At 34.7% G+C, this 17,179-nt stretch overlaps 2 protein-coding genes across 6 annotated transcripts; one reads left to right on the top strand and one right to left on the bottom strand.

Annotated features, from left to right (window-relative positions):
- Positions 1-5,622: 5,622 nt before the first annotated feature.
- LOC114322219 (uncharacterized) lies at positions 5,623-11,843 on the top strand. 5 transcript variants are annotated; one of them, XM_082896272.1, is made up of 5 exons: positions 5,628-5,792; positions 5,924-6,041; positions 6,162-6,235; positions 6,988-10,595; positions 11,329-11,843. In XM_082896272.1, exon 4 carries the CDS (start codon positions 7,017-7,019, stop codon positions 10,566-10,568), a length of 3,552 nt encoding a protein of 1,183 aa, XP_082752398.1. In that variant the 5' UTR covers positions 5,628-5,792; positions 5,924-6,041; positions 6,162-6,235; positions 6,988-7,016; the 3' UTR covers positions 10,569-10,595; positions 11,329-11,843. The 5 variants fall into 5 exon arrangements, 3 of the variants coding, with proteins under 3 accessions (XP_082752397.1, XP_082752399.1, XP_082752398.1); XR_014345124.1 differs by lacking the exon at positions 6,162-6,235 and having other exon boundaries at positions 5,623-5,792; positions 6,988-10,618; XM_082896271.1 differs by lacking the exon at positions 6,162-6,235 and having other exon boundaries at positions 5,623-5,792.
- Positions 11,844-12,197: 354 nt separating this feature from the next.
- LOC114304491 (expansin-like B1) lies at positions 12,198-14,216 on the bottom strand. Its single transcript, XM_028249648.2, has 4 exons — positions 13,745-14,216; positions 13,506-13,612; positions 12,861-13,172; positions 12,198-12,705 (listed from the first exon to the last, which is right to left on the bottom strand). The coding sequence occupies exons 1-4, from the start codon at positions 13,878-13,880 to the stop codon at positions 12,508-12,510; spliced, it is 753 nt and encodes a 250-aa protein (XP_028105449.2). The 5' UTR covers positions 13,881-14,216; the 3' UTR covers positions 12,198-12,507.
- Positions 14,217-17,179: the final 2,963 nt, after the last annotated feature.

The raw sequence follows: 17,179 nt of genomic DNA, 5'->3' as shown, positions 1-17,179 counted from the left end.
GAGAGTTTGTTTGATTACAAAAATCAAACCAGAAAAATAAAATCAAATAAAAAAAATAGATTTTTATTTTATTACAAAAACAAAATGAAAATCTAAAACAGAAAAATAATAAAATAGAAAATAAATTAATTACTTACCAAATCAATTTCTTGAACAAATTTTTTGATCTAGTCCAGTGTTTAACACTGTGTCCTTAAGACAGATTTGTCATCTCTACAGTGCTTTCAAAATGTAGATGTCTATCTTCTAGGATAAAATGATCAACAGTAAACAGTAGCAGCACTACTAAATTATTTGTACAACGAACACACTTTGTGTTTACACTCTTTCTCACAAGAAAATAATGCAGCAAAATGTAGAGAGAAATTATAGAATATTTTGGACAAAAATTGAAGTGAAAACATCAAATGAGGGACTACCTATTTATAGATGGAGCGATAGCTGTTTAATTTGAATTAAACAGGTACAGATTTGAATGAATAGGTATGGTACCTGTTCGGTTTGAATAAACAAATACAAATCTGTTGGGTTCAAATTTTGAACAGATAAAACCTGTATTGAACATATTTGAATATGTGCGGGTGGGGAAAAAAAAACTGGAGCCAATTTTTTAAATTAATTTTCAAAATTCAAATTCCAAAAAATTAGAATTTAATTTTAGAAAATAAAATTAAATGTTTTTGGCCCAAAAAGTTAGATATTGGGACGGACAAGCCCAACCCAACCACACACTTGCACCCAAGCCTAACCCAGCTCGCCCGATGCGTGTTTATTTTGGGTCTAATGGGTCTAGCTCACTTTGTCCATAACCTTCCTCTATATAAAACATGGGTGCCCCTTGGGGCCAAACCCAAGTTCCAAACCCAAGTCTTATAAACCCACTCAAAGTTTCCCACCAAATCAATACGGGAGAAGCCTTTATTCAAACATTTAGGAAATTTCACCAAAACCACTATTTCCATGGAGCTCTTTTTGGTTTCAATTTCCCATTCACTCGATTATGGTTTTGAGCAACCAAATATACCACGTGAATTACAATGCGGCATAGAACGCGTTACCACTTAGACCCGCCAGCTTTAGCGCATGGATCCCACCTAAAAATTAGACCAAAATTAAGAAAAAATCTGATTTTTCCAAAACTTCCAAAACCATTTCTAACATAACTTTTAGTCGATTCTAATTAAAATTGTGCATGCATATAAAACGAAATAGATTTGCTCATGCGACTTAAATGGTTTGCACATGCGGATCAAGGCATGGTCAAAACTTGGTTAAAGTGATATGCTCGTGCGGAAGATGTGGCTTGTACGTGCAGATTGAGTTATGTTCACTTTTTTGTACTTTTTCGCCTCCTTTTGTGTCTTTTTTCCCAATTCTAGGGTTGCATTAGCCTAAAGAATACGAAAAACACTTTATTATATCAAGTATCATTTGCTAAAAGACTAAAAACATAAGTTAGAGAGCCAATAATTGCTTATTTTTCTCTTAATATACATATTAATTTAAGTTTTATTTTTTTAGAAGTTCGAGGTCGACTCATTTATGTAATTTAAGTCGACTCAAATTCAAATTTCTCAAATCTTTTAATGTTAGTGTATGAAAGGTAGGCCGAGAACAAGAATTGGGCTCAACATTAATTTGGGCCTAGCTCATAATCAACATGAAACAAGATTTTTTTAAAAAGTACTAAGGGACGACTTGACTAAGAGACTATTATGTGAAACAATATGGCTAGGGAATATACCTTTGACACGGTCACAAGACGACAAAAACCATTAGAATAAGTGATGTCAATAGAATGACACGTGGAGACAAAACAAGATAAGAGAAAATTACGACCACAAAAAACATTTTCACTAGCTATAAATAATTGAAAATGGTGTAGTAAAGGTAAAATGTTATGGGTATTAATCTTACAACTTTGTTATGCCAATGAATCTAATTTGATCGTTAGAGGGCCTTTGGTTAGCACCATGTGGAGACAAAAAAGAGAAGAGAAAAGCGAGACTATAAAGAACGTTCTCACCACCTATAAATACTGGAAAATAGTGCAAGAAATGTGGGAAATGTTATGATTATTAAAGTTATTAGCTCTGTTATGCTAAGAAATTTAATTTGAACATCAGAAGGCCTTTGACAAGCACCAAACTAGTATGCTTAATATTCTTTCCATTTTTTTTTTTTTTTTGGGTGTGTGTATGTGTAGGCATTGAAGCTAAAATCGATTAGGTGAAAGACGTGTTTTCGTTTAACAACCAAACTCAAATTTGATTATTTAAGCTTGGCTTGAACGCAAACCTAATTAATTTTCAACTAGTCAAGTTCACACAAAACTTAACTTGGTTTGTTTATTTGAGAAATTACCAACCATTTTTTATAGAATTTTTAAAAAGGTTACTAAAATCAAAACAATTAAAAGTATACCTAAAATAGCATTTGCAAAACAAGTGATGAATCTATAGTATCTGTGTCACGAACCCCTCAAATTTCGCATAATTTGTACTTCGCTCCTCAACCCTAGTATTAAAACAGGGCTTCAACATCGTCGTATTTAAGAAATCTCTTAACTCTTTGTTTGTTATTTCATGCCACAGTGTGGATGTAATAAACACTCAAAGTCAGTGGTATAGTTGCAAATAAACAAAGTTTATATTATTTTCATGTAAACATTTTATTCTCTCTGTGTTTTTGCATTATCTACATATGGTGCTTTTTATATTTGAAATCAATAACGTCGACGTGGATTCATATCACTCCCTCTAGTAAGGTCCTTCCAAAATCTTGTTGCATAATCATAATATTAAAATGGGACTTTAACATCATCGTATTTGAGAAATCTCCTAACTGCCACAATGGTGGATGTAATAAACCCGCAAATCGAGGATGCAGTTGCAAATAAAAAAAGTTATCTTCTTTCCATATAAACATTTTCTTTACACATACACTCTCTCTCTTTGTTTTTGCACTATCTATGTGTAGTGCTCCCCATATCTGAAATCAATAACGTTGATGTAGAATTTGAAAAACCTCCTAATTGTTTGTTTGTTATTTCGTGACACGGTATTGGATATTGATAAATACCCAAAGTTAAAGGCACAAATAAAAAAAGTTTATTTTCTTCTTATGTAAACATTTTCTTCTCTCTCTCTCTCTCTCTCTCACAGTTTTTGCATTATCTATATATAGTACTTCCCATATCTGAAATCAATAACGTCGAAGTAGAATTTAAGAAATCTCCCAATTGTTTGTTTGTTACTTCACGCCACAATAGTAAATATAATATATACGCAGAGTCAAAGTCACAGTTGCAAATGAAAAAAGTTTCTTTTCTTTTTATGTAAACATTTCTTCTCTCTCTCTTTCTCTCTCTCTCAATTTTTGCATTATCTATACATAGTGCTTCTCATATCTAAAATCAATAGTGTCGACGTAAAATTTGAGAAATCTCCCAACCGTTTGTCTGTTATTTCACACCACGGTTGTGGATATAATAAATACGCAAAGTCAAGAGCATAATTGCCATAAAAAAAAAGTTTATCTTCTTTTCATGTAAACATTTTCTTCACTCTCTCTTAGTTTTCGCACTATCTATATATAGTGCTCCCCATAACTGAAATCAATAACGTCAACATGGATTTGAGAAATTTCCAAACTATTTGGCAGTTGTTTCGCGCCATGGTGGTAGATATTAATAAATACCCAAAGTTGAAGGCACAAATAAAAAAAAATTTATTTTCTTCTTATGCAAACATTCTCTCTCTCTCTCTCTCTCTCTCTCTCTCACACACACACACACAGATATACACAGTTTTGGCACTATCTATATATAGTGCTCCCAATATCTAGAATAAAAAAAGGTCGATGTAAAATTTGAGAAATCTCCCAACTGCATGTCTGTTATTTCGCACCCCGATGGTAGATATAATAATAAATATGCAAATTCAAAGGCACAGCTGTAAATGAAAAAAGTTTATCTTCTTTTTATAGAAACATTTTCTTCACTCTCTCTCTCTCTTAGTTTTCGCACTATCTATATATAGTGCTCTTCATATCTAAAATCAATAACATTGACGTACAATTTGAGAACTCTCCCAACTGTTTGTCTGCTATTTTGCGCCACGACTGTGAATATAATAAATACGCAAAGTCAAAAACATAATTGCAAAAAAAAAAAGATCTTCTTTTTATGTAAACATTTTCTTCACTTTCTCTAAGTTTTCGTACTATCTATATATAGTGTTCCCCATAACTAAAATCAATAACATTGACATGGATTTGATAAATTTCTCAATTATTTGTCTGTTATTTCGTGCCACAGTGGTGGATATAATAAATATGCAAAATCAGAAGCACAGTTGTAAATAAAAAAAGTTTCTCTTATTTACGTGTAAACATTTTCTTCACTCTCTCTATATTTATACTATTTTTTTTTGTTACAGGAAAATCCTCCCTCCCTTTCGGCAGGTCCAAGGTAGCGCCCCTTGCAGAGATCAACAGGGTGTCCTGTTAGCCGTTTCGAGCGAGGAGACTATAACTTGAGAACTTGCCCCGACCTCCCAGACAAGCTCCGCTTAAGTTAGGACTCGCAGAGCGGAAGAGCATTGAACCCACACCAAGTGCTGATTAGACAACTTGAGGTCCAACCTCCTAACCAAGTGTTGATTAGACAACTTGAGGTTCCCCGACCTCCCAAGACAAGCTCCGCGTAAGTCAGGACTCGCACAGCGGGGGAGCATTGAACCCACACCAAGTGCTGATTAGACAACTTGAGGTCCAACCTCCTAACCAACTGTACTTCGCCCAGAAGATTGGCCCAAGGGAAGGAAATTGAACTTGTGACCTTGGGGCTTAAACCCCAAGCCTTAACCACAATGCCACCCACCCTTGGGTTTATATTTATACTATTATTAAATGTAAATACGTCACTTGATATTCATGAATTTTTTTCCTCTTTTTGCCAAATAATCTTCTCTTATTGCACAAGTGTCAATTTCTCCATTTAAGAGAAAAAAAAATAAAAAAATAAAAAATTTAAAGGGTGGTTTGAGATTATCTAAGTAAGTGTACTTTTTAACTTTTTATGAAATATAGGTTGGGTATGAATTGGGTTTGAAGTGATGTGATAGAGAGATGATGTGATTTAAATAAGATAATGTGATAGTGATTTTTTAACTTTTTAACTTTTTTAAATTGTGACAAATAAGGCTTAAATCTAAAATCATTCACTGACTAAAAATAATACTTTAATCACTTAAATAAAATAAAAAATATATTATCAATTTAAAATTAAAATTTAGGGGATGTACCAATAAATCCCAAATTAATAACTTATACACTGTTTAGTCCTAAAAGTTTTCTTATAGACTAAAAGGTCCCATTACAATGTTTCAAACATCAGATTAATGTTTCAAACATTAGATTTCGAACATCAGATTAATGTTTCGAACATTAGATTTCGAACATCAGATTAATGTTTCAAACATTAAATTGATGTGCAAATAGAATTAAATAGAGCATAAGAAAACTTTTATGAATAAATGGTTCAACTTTTCAGAAACTAGTGCTTATGGGTAAGGGTAAATTTTCCTAAAATTTATTTATATCTTAAAGACACCGATCAGGTGGGTCACACCCTAGTGTCGATAATACCTCTCTCTCTCTCTCCCTCTCCCTCTCAGTTTTCGCACAACCGTTGCAGAGGCTGTCTTCCATGAAACCCTAAATTTTCGATTTCACAACTCTGCTCAGAAACCACAAATGAATAGCTATTGAATCGTCTCTACAATCTCCAGGTACGATCGATTCAATACCTATCTGGTTATGTTAAATTCACAGATCATTCGAATCTCTTCACATTTCGCGATTTTTGTTGATGTTTCTACATAAATTTATCGACTCTCATCTTTAATTTTGTTCTCGGCAGCCAAAACGGTGATTGGCGATCTATCGTATAAATCTGTACGATTCAGATTTCGATATCGAATGCATTGAAGGATTGCGTGAATTAGCTTCGGTTGTCCTTGCTATTGATTTTTTTTAACGTAATTCACTTGATTCTCAGCACCATTTTCCTTCTTATTTACTTTCCTGTTATATATTTTCTCGTTTTATGTAGTTTTCCACAGTAACCAAACAGTCAGTTTTTCTTGCTAATTATTTAGATTGATGTTGCTGTCCAATGTCACTCGATCCAATAGTTTTGAAGTCTCCTTTGAAATCATTTTTGTTAGATCTGGTAGGTATCGTTTTATTGTTTGCCAAATTCGAAACTGTAATCGGTTTAATCTTCACATATTCTAACTTTTTATCGACTCAATTTGTATTTCTTTATATTTCTTTCAGCTGGCTTGTCAACCTAAGCAACTAGAATTTCGTTACTAATTCTCATTCATTTTATAAATCCAAGTCCATTTTTTATTTTTTACTTTTATGTTTTCTGTTATTTGAGTATGCTGTAATTGTTGATTGGTGTTCTCTGATTGTTTTGAGTTCTCTTGACAAGAATTTTAGTTTGTGATGATAGGAGGCATTCTAAGTGTTTTGTTTGATACGATTAGATTCTAATTTATTTAATTTCACATATTCGCTTACATTGATGCATAAATACATGCTTTTTTTTTTTTGTCTTTTGTGATTATGGTAGGCATTCTAAGTTTTTTGTTCGATACCATTACATTCTAATTTATTTAATTTCACATATTCACTTACATTGATGCATAAATACGTGGCATACTTTTTTTTGTCTTTTGTGATTATGATAGGCATTTAAAGTTTTTTGTTCGATATGATTAGATTCTAATTTATTTAATTTCACATATTTGCTTATGTTAATGCATAAATACATGACATGCCTTTTTTTGGGCCTCGTTTATCTTTCCTGATTATGTTTTCACATAGTTCATTAGATTCTCAGCTCTGATTGCTATTTGTATTACTTTCCTTTTACACATTCTTCTCTTTGCTGAAGTTTTCTCAACAATGTAACAGTCAGTTTGCTTGCTTAGTTTCTGAGGAGAATGGGGTCCTCATCAAATGGTAGCCTATGTGAAATAAGTTTGAACAAAAGGCCGTTGGAGAATGGTTATTGCACTTCTTCCAATATTATGCTCAAGTACAAGAAGCGGAAGGTTTCTGCTATTCGCGATTTTCCACCTGGGTGTGGACGGAATGCTCCGCGTATCAATCAGTTGCCCCATAATACTGAGGCAGCAGCATCACTTGGCGATGAAGAGAAGTTGGTGGCTGATGAAAAGATGGTGAATGTTGCAAATGGTGATTGTATTAAAACTTCTGAAATTGGGAACAAATCATTGTCTCATCAAGTGGGTGATAAAGAGAAGTTGGTGGCTGATGAGAAGGTTTCTGCTGTTCGCGATTTTCCACCTGGGTGTGGACGGAATGCTCCGCATATCAATCAGTTGCCCCATAATACTGAGGCAGCAGCATCACTTGGTGATAAAGAGAAGTTGGTGGCTGATGAAGAGATGGTGAATGTTGCAAACGGTGATTGTGTTAAAACTTCTGAAATTGGGAACGAATCATTATCTCATCAAGTGGGTGATAAAGAGAAGTTGGTGGCTGATGAAAAGATGGTAAATGTTGCAAACGGTGATTGTACTAAAACTTCTGAAATTGGGAACGAATCATTTTCTCATCAAGTGGTGAATAGTCTGGGGAAGTTGGAAATGGTTGACTCATTGGATGATTTGGTTGGGAGAGTGGTCGCTGCGGCTGGGGTTGTCAAGGTTGAATTGTCCCCTGTTAAGGAGCCTCTTGGAAGTGACTTGCCAAAAGTTTTAGTAATCAATGCACCAGAATTGCCAAAGGAATTGCATGAAGTGGAAGTCCCTGCAGTGGTGAAGAGTGATGCTGCACTGGAAAGCAAATCTGTGTTGGAGATTGGTTCTTTGGCCAATGGGATTGTTCCAGCTGGTGGTGCGAAAGTGTGGTCTCCGCCACAGTGGCCTATTAGTGATGCCAATATTTCAAAGGAGACCGCCCTGAAAAATAACTATCCTAGGAGAAGAGTTTCAGCTACTCGTGACTTCCCTCCTTTTTGTGGAAGGAATGCTCTATGCCCAACAGAGGAAGAGCGCCTGAGAATTGTTTTTGGAAACAAGACTTCACATGATCTAGATAAGGCTCCTGTGCAAGGTGGGCTGGTAAGAGAGACAGTAAGAGGTAACGGGGAATGCAGTCCAGTGACAGAGATAGCAAGGACTTGTGTTGAAGAACTGCGTGGGGCTGTTCACGTTGGAAATTCCCGAAAGAGGGAGTTGAAAGAAAATGTGCCTGAACTAAAGATCAAGTCCCGAAAAGTTTCTGTGCAAGGCGGGCCATTGGTAGAGACACCAGGGGCTGATATGGAAGGCAGTCAAGTGAGAGAGACAACAGGGGCTGTTGTTGAAGAATTGGATAGGGATGTCCCAGATGGAAATACTAAGAAAAGGAAGCTGGAAGGAAGTGTGCCTGAACCAAAGACCAAGTCCCAAAAAGTAATCAAAAAGGATTATGAGGATGTTAATGGTGTGAAAGGGGAAGTGGGGAAGGAGATTGTGGTTTACATTCATGATAAGGGTTCTAAGAGTAGCCGTCCAGATGATGCTGTTGCTTTGGGACATGGTGCAGACAGGGTGATTGTGCAAGGCCTGATGGCTGCACCAAACTGTCCATGGAGGCAGGTAAAAGGAATTGTCAACACTAGCCAGGACATTGTGAGGACTGGAAGTGAGGTGATGAGGCATGACATCAGCTACATCACAGGGCGAAAGAAATCTAAATCTGTCAGCAGGACAAAGAAATATGAAGTGGATTATTCAGGAGGAAAATCTATGAAGAAGAAGAAATTACATCCATATAGAAACGATGCATATGAAAGTAAAGGTCAACTGGTTGTCAAGGATGAGGGAGATTTTTCTATACAAGAGCAAGATGAAGACTCTCTTGTGGCTCCGAGACCCCAAAATTTTGAGGTGGCTTTGCCTCCTTTTGGTCCCAATAGTTCGAGTCATGGTAATGCACGTGTCAAAGTGAGAGAGACATTACGTCTCTTCCAAGCCATTTGTAGAAAGCTGTTGCAAGGAGAAGAGGCAAAGCCAAGGCAACAAGGATGCCCAAGCAAAAGGATTGATCTGCTGGCGTCACAGATTGTCAGAGCTAAAGGAAAAGAAGCAAACACAGGCAAAAATATAATAGGATCAGTGCCTGGAGTTGAAGTTGGTGACGAGTTTCAATATAGGGTGGAGCTTGCTCTTGTTGGCATTCATCGCCTTTATCAAGCAGGTATTGATTACATAAATCAGGGTGGAATGATCATTGCGACAAGTATTGTTGCCTCAGGGGGTTATGCAGATGATTTGGACAACCCGGATGTTTTAATATACTCTGGGCAGGGAGGAACTGCAGTAGGTCGGGATAAACAACACGAGGACCAGAAACTTGAAAGAGGGAACTTGGCTCTGAAAAATAGTATTACGGCGAATAATCCTGTTCGGGTAATCCGTGGATCTAAAGAGACAAAAGCTTCTAACTCGGAAGCAAGAGCCAAGATAGTTCTGACAACATACATTTATGATGGCTTGTATACAGTGAAGAGGTACTGGCATGATGTAGGGCCACATGGTAAGCTTGTGTTTAAGTTTGAGTTGACGAGAATTCCCGGCCAACCAGAGCTTGCTTGGAAAGAAGTGAAGAAATCAAACAAATATAAAATACGGGAGGGTCGTTGTGTCGATGACATATCAGGAGGGAAAGAGTTATTTCCCATTTGTGCTGTGAACACCATAGACAATGAGAAACCACCCACATTCAATTACATGACTCAGATGAAATATCCTGATTGGTTCTCCCCTATTCCTCCTCAGGGTTGTGATTGTATTGGTGGATGCTTGGACTCTCAGAAATGCTCATGTGTACTCAAGAATGGAGGCGAGATACCATACAACTACAACGGTGCTATCGTAGAATCAAAGACTCTGGTCTATGAGTGTGGTCCTTCTTGCAAGTGCCCTCCTTCGTGCTACAATAGAGTCAGCCAGCATGGCATCAAAATTCAGCTTGAAATCTTCAAAACAGAGTCAAGGGGTTGGGGTGTTAGATCCCTAACTTCTATTCCTTCAGGAAGTTTTATATGTGAGTATATTGGGGAGCTTCTCGAGGACGCGGAAGCTGAAAAAAGACACAATGATGAGTATTTGTTTGACATTGGACAAAATTACTGCGATTGTTCTGTTATGGATGAACTTTCTACTCTCAAGCCTGATGCACAATCAACTCCTAATGAGGTTGTGGAGGATGGTTTCACCATTGATGCTGCGGAATGTGCAAATGTGGGCAGGTTTGTTAACCACAGCTGTTCCCCTAATCTTTATGCTCAGAATGTCCTCTATGATCACGAGGACAAGAAAATGCCCCACATAATGTTCTTTGCTGCAGAGAATATTCCACCCTTACAGGAGCTGACTTACCACTATAATTATTCAGTGGATGAGATTCGTGATTCGAATGGCAATATTAAGAAGAAGAACTGCTATTGTGGTTCTGAGGAGTGCACTGGCAGAATGTATTGAGGCCGACAGAAAAATTTGGGTTCTCGGGTAGGGATTCCTTTTCTCTTAATGTAAGTTGTGTTTGACCACTTTCCTTTTTGTCTGTGTTATGGAACTTAGATTTATTATTTACCCTGTGATAGGTCCTAATGAATCTATTTCAGCATGTACTCTTGGGCTGTCTCAACAGAAACACATAGATATGAACGCTCATATACGGGCAAATATCATTTTCATGAAAAGAAACACTCATGAACACATTTCTAAGCTTTTTGACACAATGCGAATATGTATAAACGACGATTATAGGATATTAACAGATTTTAATATATACTTTCTACAGTATCTCCATGTGTCTGTTTGTACATAACGAGCTGGGTTGTACCAAGTTTCCTTTTCAGATTCACTAGGTTAAACTGTTGAGTTGCACCACTTCGCTTCAAGTGCTGCATGAGCCAAATGGTGTAGCGCATCTGGGCTAACCAAATTTCAGAGCATCGAGGCTCCAGATTTTGGAGATGATGCCAGAATTCATATGTAATTATCAATATGAGAATTGCCCAAAATCAAGTTGTCTGGTGGTTTTTTGTTTGTGATCATAGATATAGAAGTTCATCTCTCTTTGGATGAACTGTCAGCTCTCACGAATCACATTTCTTTTCATGTTTAAAGTAATATTGAAATCTGACATTTGTTTCCACATTCATGATCTGATTCATGTATGTAAATACTTCACATCTCATCCCTTAATTTTGAGAATTTTCTTATGATTCTTGTTCAGATGCAAAGCTTGATTTTGATGAAAGCAGACGAGGAGAATGATGGAAAGGTTTGGATCATATTTTGAGGTGCTGGGATCTCCAATATCAGTTTTGACAATGTTTTTCTCAATTTGTTTACTGGACAACACATTTTATGGTTAGATATGGAGTGCCTTGACACAGTGTGGTTAGTCCTGTAGACTTGGCAGTAATTTTTTCCAGACTACGAGGTGGACTACTACTCCCATCCTCTGTAGGTCAGATCACTACACCCACCATGAAATGAATTATCTGCTGTATATGCTGTTTATTGAATTATTTGTATGTTTGTTACTGAATTAGCGATTCCAGAGAAGAAATCCAAAAATGTTAAACTTGGTAACCTTCATATGGTACTGTTCTTGTCCCAAGGGAGAAAAAAATGTAATCTTCTGTGCCTTTCCCTGTAGTTTTTTTGATTTAGCATTTTTTGGAATTTGTACATATGAATCTGGTGACAAATAAGTTATGAAATAGGTGACTGGTTGTTTGTGAAGGTTTCAGATTGCAATCTTTTATGTTTCTTTTGTGGCACATATATTTTGTGTCAACACAAATAATATCATTGCTGTGTAGGACTCAGTGGTGGTGCATTTTTGCTTCGAAAACAAGTTAATGTTTATTATCTTGGCTAGTACTATTCTTTTTAAAAATTAAGTGGAGCTTTGTGTGTCCAAACATGCAGTCTTTCTTTTTCTTCTGAGACTGTTACAATCACTGCAAATATTGTTCTAAGTTCAAGATTCAGTGAGTTCTATGCATACACACACAGACGCATGCATATTCATGTGTATTACTGTTTGCTCAAGTGCTGCAATATCATTTTGCCCTTTTTGTGTCTATCCAACCATAAGGGAAAGGAAAAATATGTCATTCATAGTACACAAATACACTTCTTTATTGAAAATGGTAAAGAGCACTAGCTCCAACTCAAACATAACTTTGATGACTTTATTAAACTCCTAGATATATATATATATATATTTTGGGTGATAAATAAGCAAATATTATTAGAAAAACATTAAGGTTATGCAAAGAAAACGAAAAACAAGGCCCTAAGGGGATTAAACTCCTAGATAATAATTACTTAGCATCTCCTACTCAACATATATTTAGATATATATGTAGCAATAGGGATTGGGATTGGGATTTTATAGGGCTCAAGTAAGCTGAACTGTTGTTTCATAAGCGGCCCCAGCCTTCCATTCACTAGGAAGTACACTACTCAGCTGCACCCAATTCAGCCCTGACCTGCAACTCACTTGGACTCTGAAGTTAAGTGCACCTGTTGGTGGGCTAGACATGTCCCACACTGCACCATAGGCATTTCTCAAGCCCCTCCATTGCTGACAATCCACCTGCACCAAAGAAGGAAATATATATTATTAAAAATGATATGCATAGGCCCTTGGCCCACCATCAGAATGCTAACGGTAAGTCTTTACTGGTGGCCCAACCCGCCCTTTTTTACTTGATAATACCCAGTTCACTCAAATAGTTCAGTGGACTGTACCTGCCACACTTCAACCGCAGTGATGTCATTTTGGCCAGCTTGGTACAAGATGATAATGGCTAGGTAATCAGGAAACCTGCTGTTCTCATGGACCTTGACCATGAGATTGTAACCTGGGTACTGGCAAGAAATTCTCTGGTATTCTATGTCAACCACACCATAAGCAAACAACTCCGAGGCTACGTCAGGACGAGCCAGCCTTGCGTAGGCACGGGTGCTTAGAATGAAGTCTGTCTTGTCCCCTTCACCATAGTCTGTCACCACCACCCTCGCTCCATCCTCGGTGCAAAGTTGTGGTATCTTGCACCTAACCTATCATATTAGTAAAAACAAATAGGAAATAACCATCATTATCGGCTCAAGCAAAGGAGCCACTTTTTTTATTAGTGTTAACATTTTCATTATTTTGCATTTCTTCAATGATTAATAAAGAAGGGCTTGTACTGGATGCCAATTTCTTGCAAGCTCAAAAAGTAGAGTTTCTAATTGTTGCTTTTTACTGTTAAAAAAAAATGTTGCTTTTTATCGTAGTCCAAGACTGAATATCAATATTTGTTCATTCTATTTCGAATATCATTATTCAGATTCTTTCAATATCCTCAAGAAGGGTCAATGACTTTTTAAGTAGCTTTGAAGTTGAATTACCTGGTAGCATCCACCACACCCAGTTCCATTCCTGTACAGCCTAGAGACTCCACTCACAGAACCATCGTTGACGGTTCTTCCATAGTCACCAAACCCGCAAGCTCCAGCTAATTTTTAACCACATTAAATCCGTGTTAATCATTGTAGCTAGATTATTAATATAGAAATGTACACAAATCGATACATGTAAACCACACACACATATAGAAAGAGAGAGAGAGGCTTGGGTGTGTACATACTTGGAGTCCCCAAGCAATCAGGGCTGCCATAATAGGTTGCTCTAGAGGACACAAAAGTGTCCTGGGAGTAACAAAGTGCTGGCAAAAGCACCAGGACATAAAGAAGAGAGCAATAGCTTTTAGGTGCAAAACCCATTTCTTTAGACAAGTTGACAATCTAAGAGAGGTATAGTTTCTGAAGATGATGAATGAGGAGAAAATTTTCAGATGGAAAGTTCACAAATGAAATCCCTTATTTATAGTTGAGATCACGAGGGCAGGGTAAGAGAATTGGCAATTATTTCTTCCACTAGGGAGTCCAATTAGGGGTTAGATTAGAGATATATAAACATAGACACTTTTATTGACCCCTTAAGATTTTCATATGATACACTTGCTTATATTTTGTACATTCAATAAGCAGTGTGGCAAGTGAGCCTTGCCTAACATTTTATTTCACTATTTGCATTTTTGGGATATAGGACATGTGATTCAAGTAGTCTGCTTTCATGGTTGTATTTATGCGCCATGTTTGATTTACCAGACTAATAATAAAGGTATTAATAATCTCATTAAATTAATGTGGTATTCACTATCTAATTAGATTAGTAGGATAAATTATCCCTTTATGTTTGATTTGTATTGGATAAGAAAACATATGAATTAGGATTATAAATATATTTATCTTCTTTTTCAATCTTACCATCCATCAATATTTCTTCACAATCTTTACTTCATCAAAATTTCTTCATAAATGTGATTTTGAAAAAAAAATATAAATAAATAAATAAAAAAGCAAAATAAAAATACAAAACACAAAGGTCATGTTTGGTTTGTTTTTTAATTTTTTTTTAAAATATAAATTAATTTGATAAAATAAATATCAAAAAATATTTTAAAATTTTTAAAAATTATTTTTAGCCTTCTAAAATATAAAATTATATAAAAATAATAAGTGTTTTAATTTTTAGTCAAGGGTAAAAGAATCTTTTTATTTTATTTCCCAACTCAGGAAATATAATCACACCTATATCGCATTACTAATAATCTTATAAATTTATTAGATTAGAGGTTGTTTGGGATGTCCTAAATAAGTGCACTTTTTGGACTAAAAAGTTGAGTAAAAAAATATGATTGTTTAGGTTAGCTTTTTGACTTTTTATGAAAAAATGTGTATTAAAAAATTGTATAAATTAGTGTGTAGGGGAAAATTAGAATTGAGAGTTGTGCAGTTATAATTTTTGACTTTTGGTGAATAGTGATAACTTTTTAACTTTTGATTAACTTTTTGACTTTTTGGTCACATGTTAAACTCGGCCTAATTATCTATTAGATTAATAATCCTGAAATAAAATTTCAAAACAAACACAGGACTTTTGTCAATCAAACATACCCATAGTATACTAGTTTGTTTATGAATAAATTGCACTCATCTCTTTTCAGCTTTTTTAAAAAAAATACATTTATATTAGGAGCCCTCGTCATAATATGATTCTACCTACGTAATCATCTTTGTAGGCGCCCATTAGGAGTCTGCAGATTAATATATGTTCTGGAAATTGTATTGGCAGTGGACAGCTTTTATAACATTGAAATTTTTTGTTTTCTTATTTTCTTTTTGGCGGCCTTTATGTCCAGGTTCTATGTAACCAATGATTAACGTTATACCAAACCAAATCTGTAAGGGTATTTCTCTTTTATTGATATTGGTGTCTATCAACACAAATGAAATTTTAATCTAATCGTGCGGGAAGGTAGTATTCAAATCCATATCTTTAATCAAACATTTTACGTTGAATGTTTTTGGGTTAAAACCAAAAAAACTATGGGCTAATATTAATATTAATCGGGGGGGGGGGGGGGGGGGGGGGGGGGGGGGGGGGGGGGGGATTAACCTACCTAAAGTCGTGTTTGGTTAAAAACGCACCAAGGTGTGTGTCAAGGCCCTGCGAATCCCATGAAGGCAGTCAAAACAAGTAAGCACTAGAGTCCCCTCGATTTCCAAGTCTAGATAACATTATTATTAGGGGGAAAAGCACTCTTGGGGGTGTTTGATTCAAGGGATTAAGGGGAGACTACACTGTTTAGACTTGAATTTATTAGGAGGGATCCAACGTTTTGGTATAATTTTAGTCTGTCGAATATGAAATCTCGCCGGACTCCATATCCCTCATATGAGGGACTAAATAATTCTAAGGAGGGGGTGTCATTATTTTTAGGAGATCGGTATCTCATGGGATTAATGTGTGAAATGTCCATTTTACTCTTATATTACTTAGTAAACAATTGGAAATGGGTAAAATAGTCTTTTGAATATTTATAAATTATAAATTTAATTTAATTAAAAATATAAATTAAAAATTATGGCCTTAAAAATTAAATTTTTTTAGTGTTGTTAAATTAAATGATAAAAAATTTAAAATTTAAAATATTTATAAATTAAATTTTTTTAGTGTTGTTATTACATTTGCCCCTAGTCTTTTGAACATTTATAAATTATAAATTACAAATTACAAATTATATATTAAATAAAAAATAAAAAATATAAATTTAATTTAATCAAAAATAATAAATTAAAAATTATGGCCTTATAAAATTAAAAATTATATATTACAAATTTAAAATTATATATTATAAATTACAAGGATAAAATATTTTTTTGAACATTTATCCAGTTCATCCAATCAAACATTAGATTCAATAAAATAATTCTTTCCAGACATTTAATCTCATGAAAAAACAAACCTAGGATACAAATCCAGTTCAACTAAATAGTCCGGAGATAATGTATGTCATGACTAATAGTCCAGTGAATTATAATCTCTCCTTATTCAGTCCATTTAAACAAACACACCCTTACAATTTTGTTAACGTGGGATATATATCCTTCAAAAACTTAAAAACCACAAATAATTTTTTTTTCATTAACTACAATTTTGTTGACTTTTAGTTTTTATTATACCAAAATCTAGAATATGAGAAAAATGTTTAGAGAAATTACAAAAAAAAAAAAAAAAAACTTAGAGTTTGTCTCTTATAATAAATTAAATTATGATTTTTTAATTTTATCAATTTAAATTTTGAACTTTTGATTTGTTTTCAATCTAGACCATTTGTTTATTTTCGTTAATAAAAATCGACAAAATATCTATACATATATATATTTTAGAAAATTTTACATATACATATATTAAATTTAATGATTAAAATATTTTTTTCTATCAATTTTACTAAATAAAAATAGATAAATAATTTAGATTGAAAATAAATTAAAATATTGATATTTAAATTGACAAAATTAAAAATTAAAAATTTATTTTGAAAAAAAATTCGAACACTGGATTTTTTTTGCGTGATTGTCCCAAAATGTTGGGTGGAAACAAAGTAAGGGCATCTTTGGTAACATTTTCAAAAACAAAAACTTGTATGATATATATATATTTAAATGAAATTGAT

Source organism: Camellia sinensis, chromosome 11 (genome assembly GCF_055761805.1).
Source record: "Camellia sinensis isolate YWXY chromosome 11, ASM5576180v1, whole genome shotgun sequence".
In the NCBI taxonomy this organism is placed as follows: domain Eukaryota; kingdom Viridiplantae; phylum Streptophyta; class Magnoliopsida; order Ericales; family Theaceae; genus Camellia; species Camellia sinensis.
This window is presented reverse-complemented; position numbering and strand designations above follow the sequence as displayed.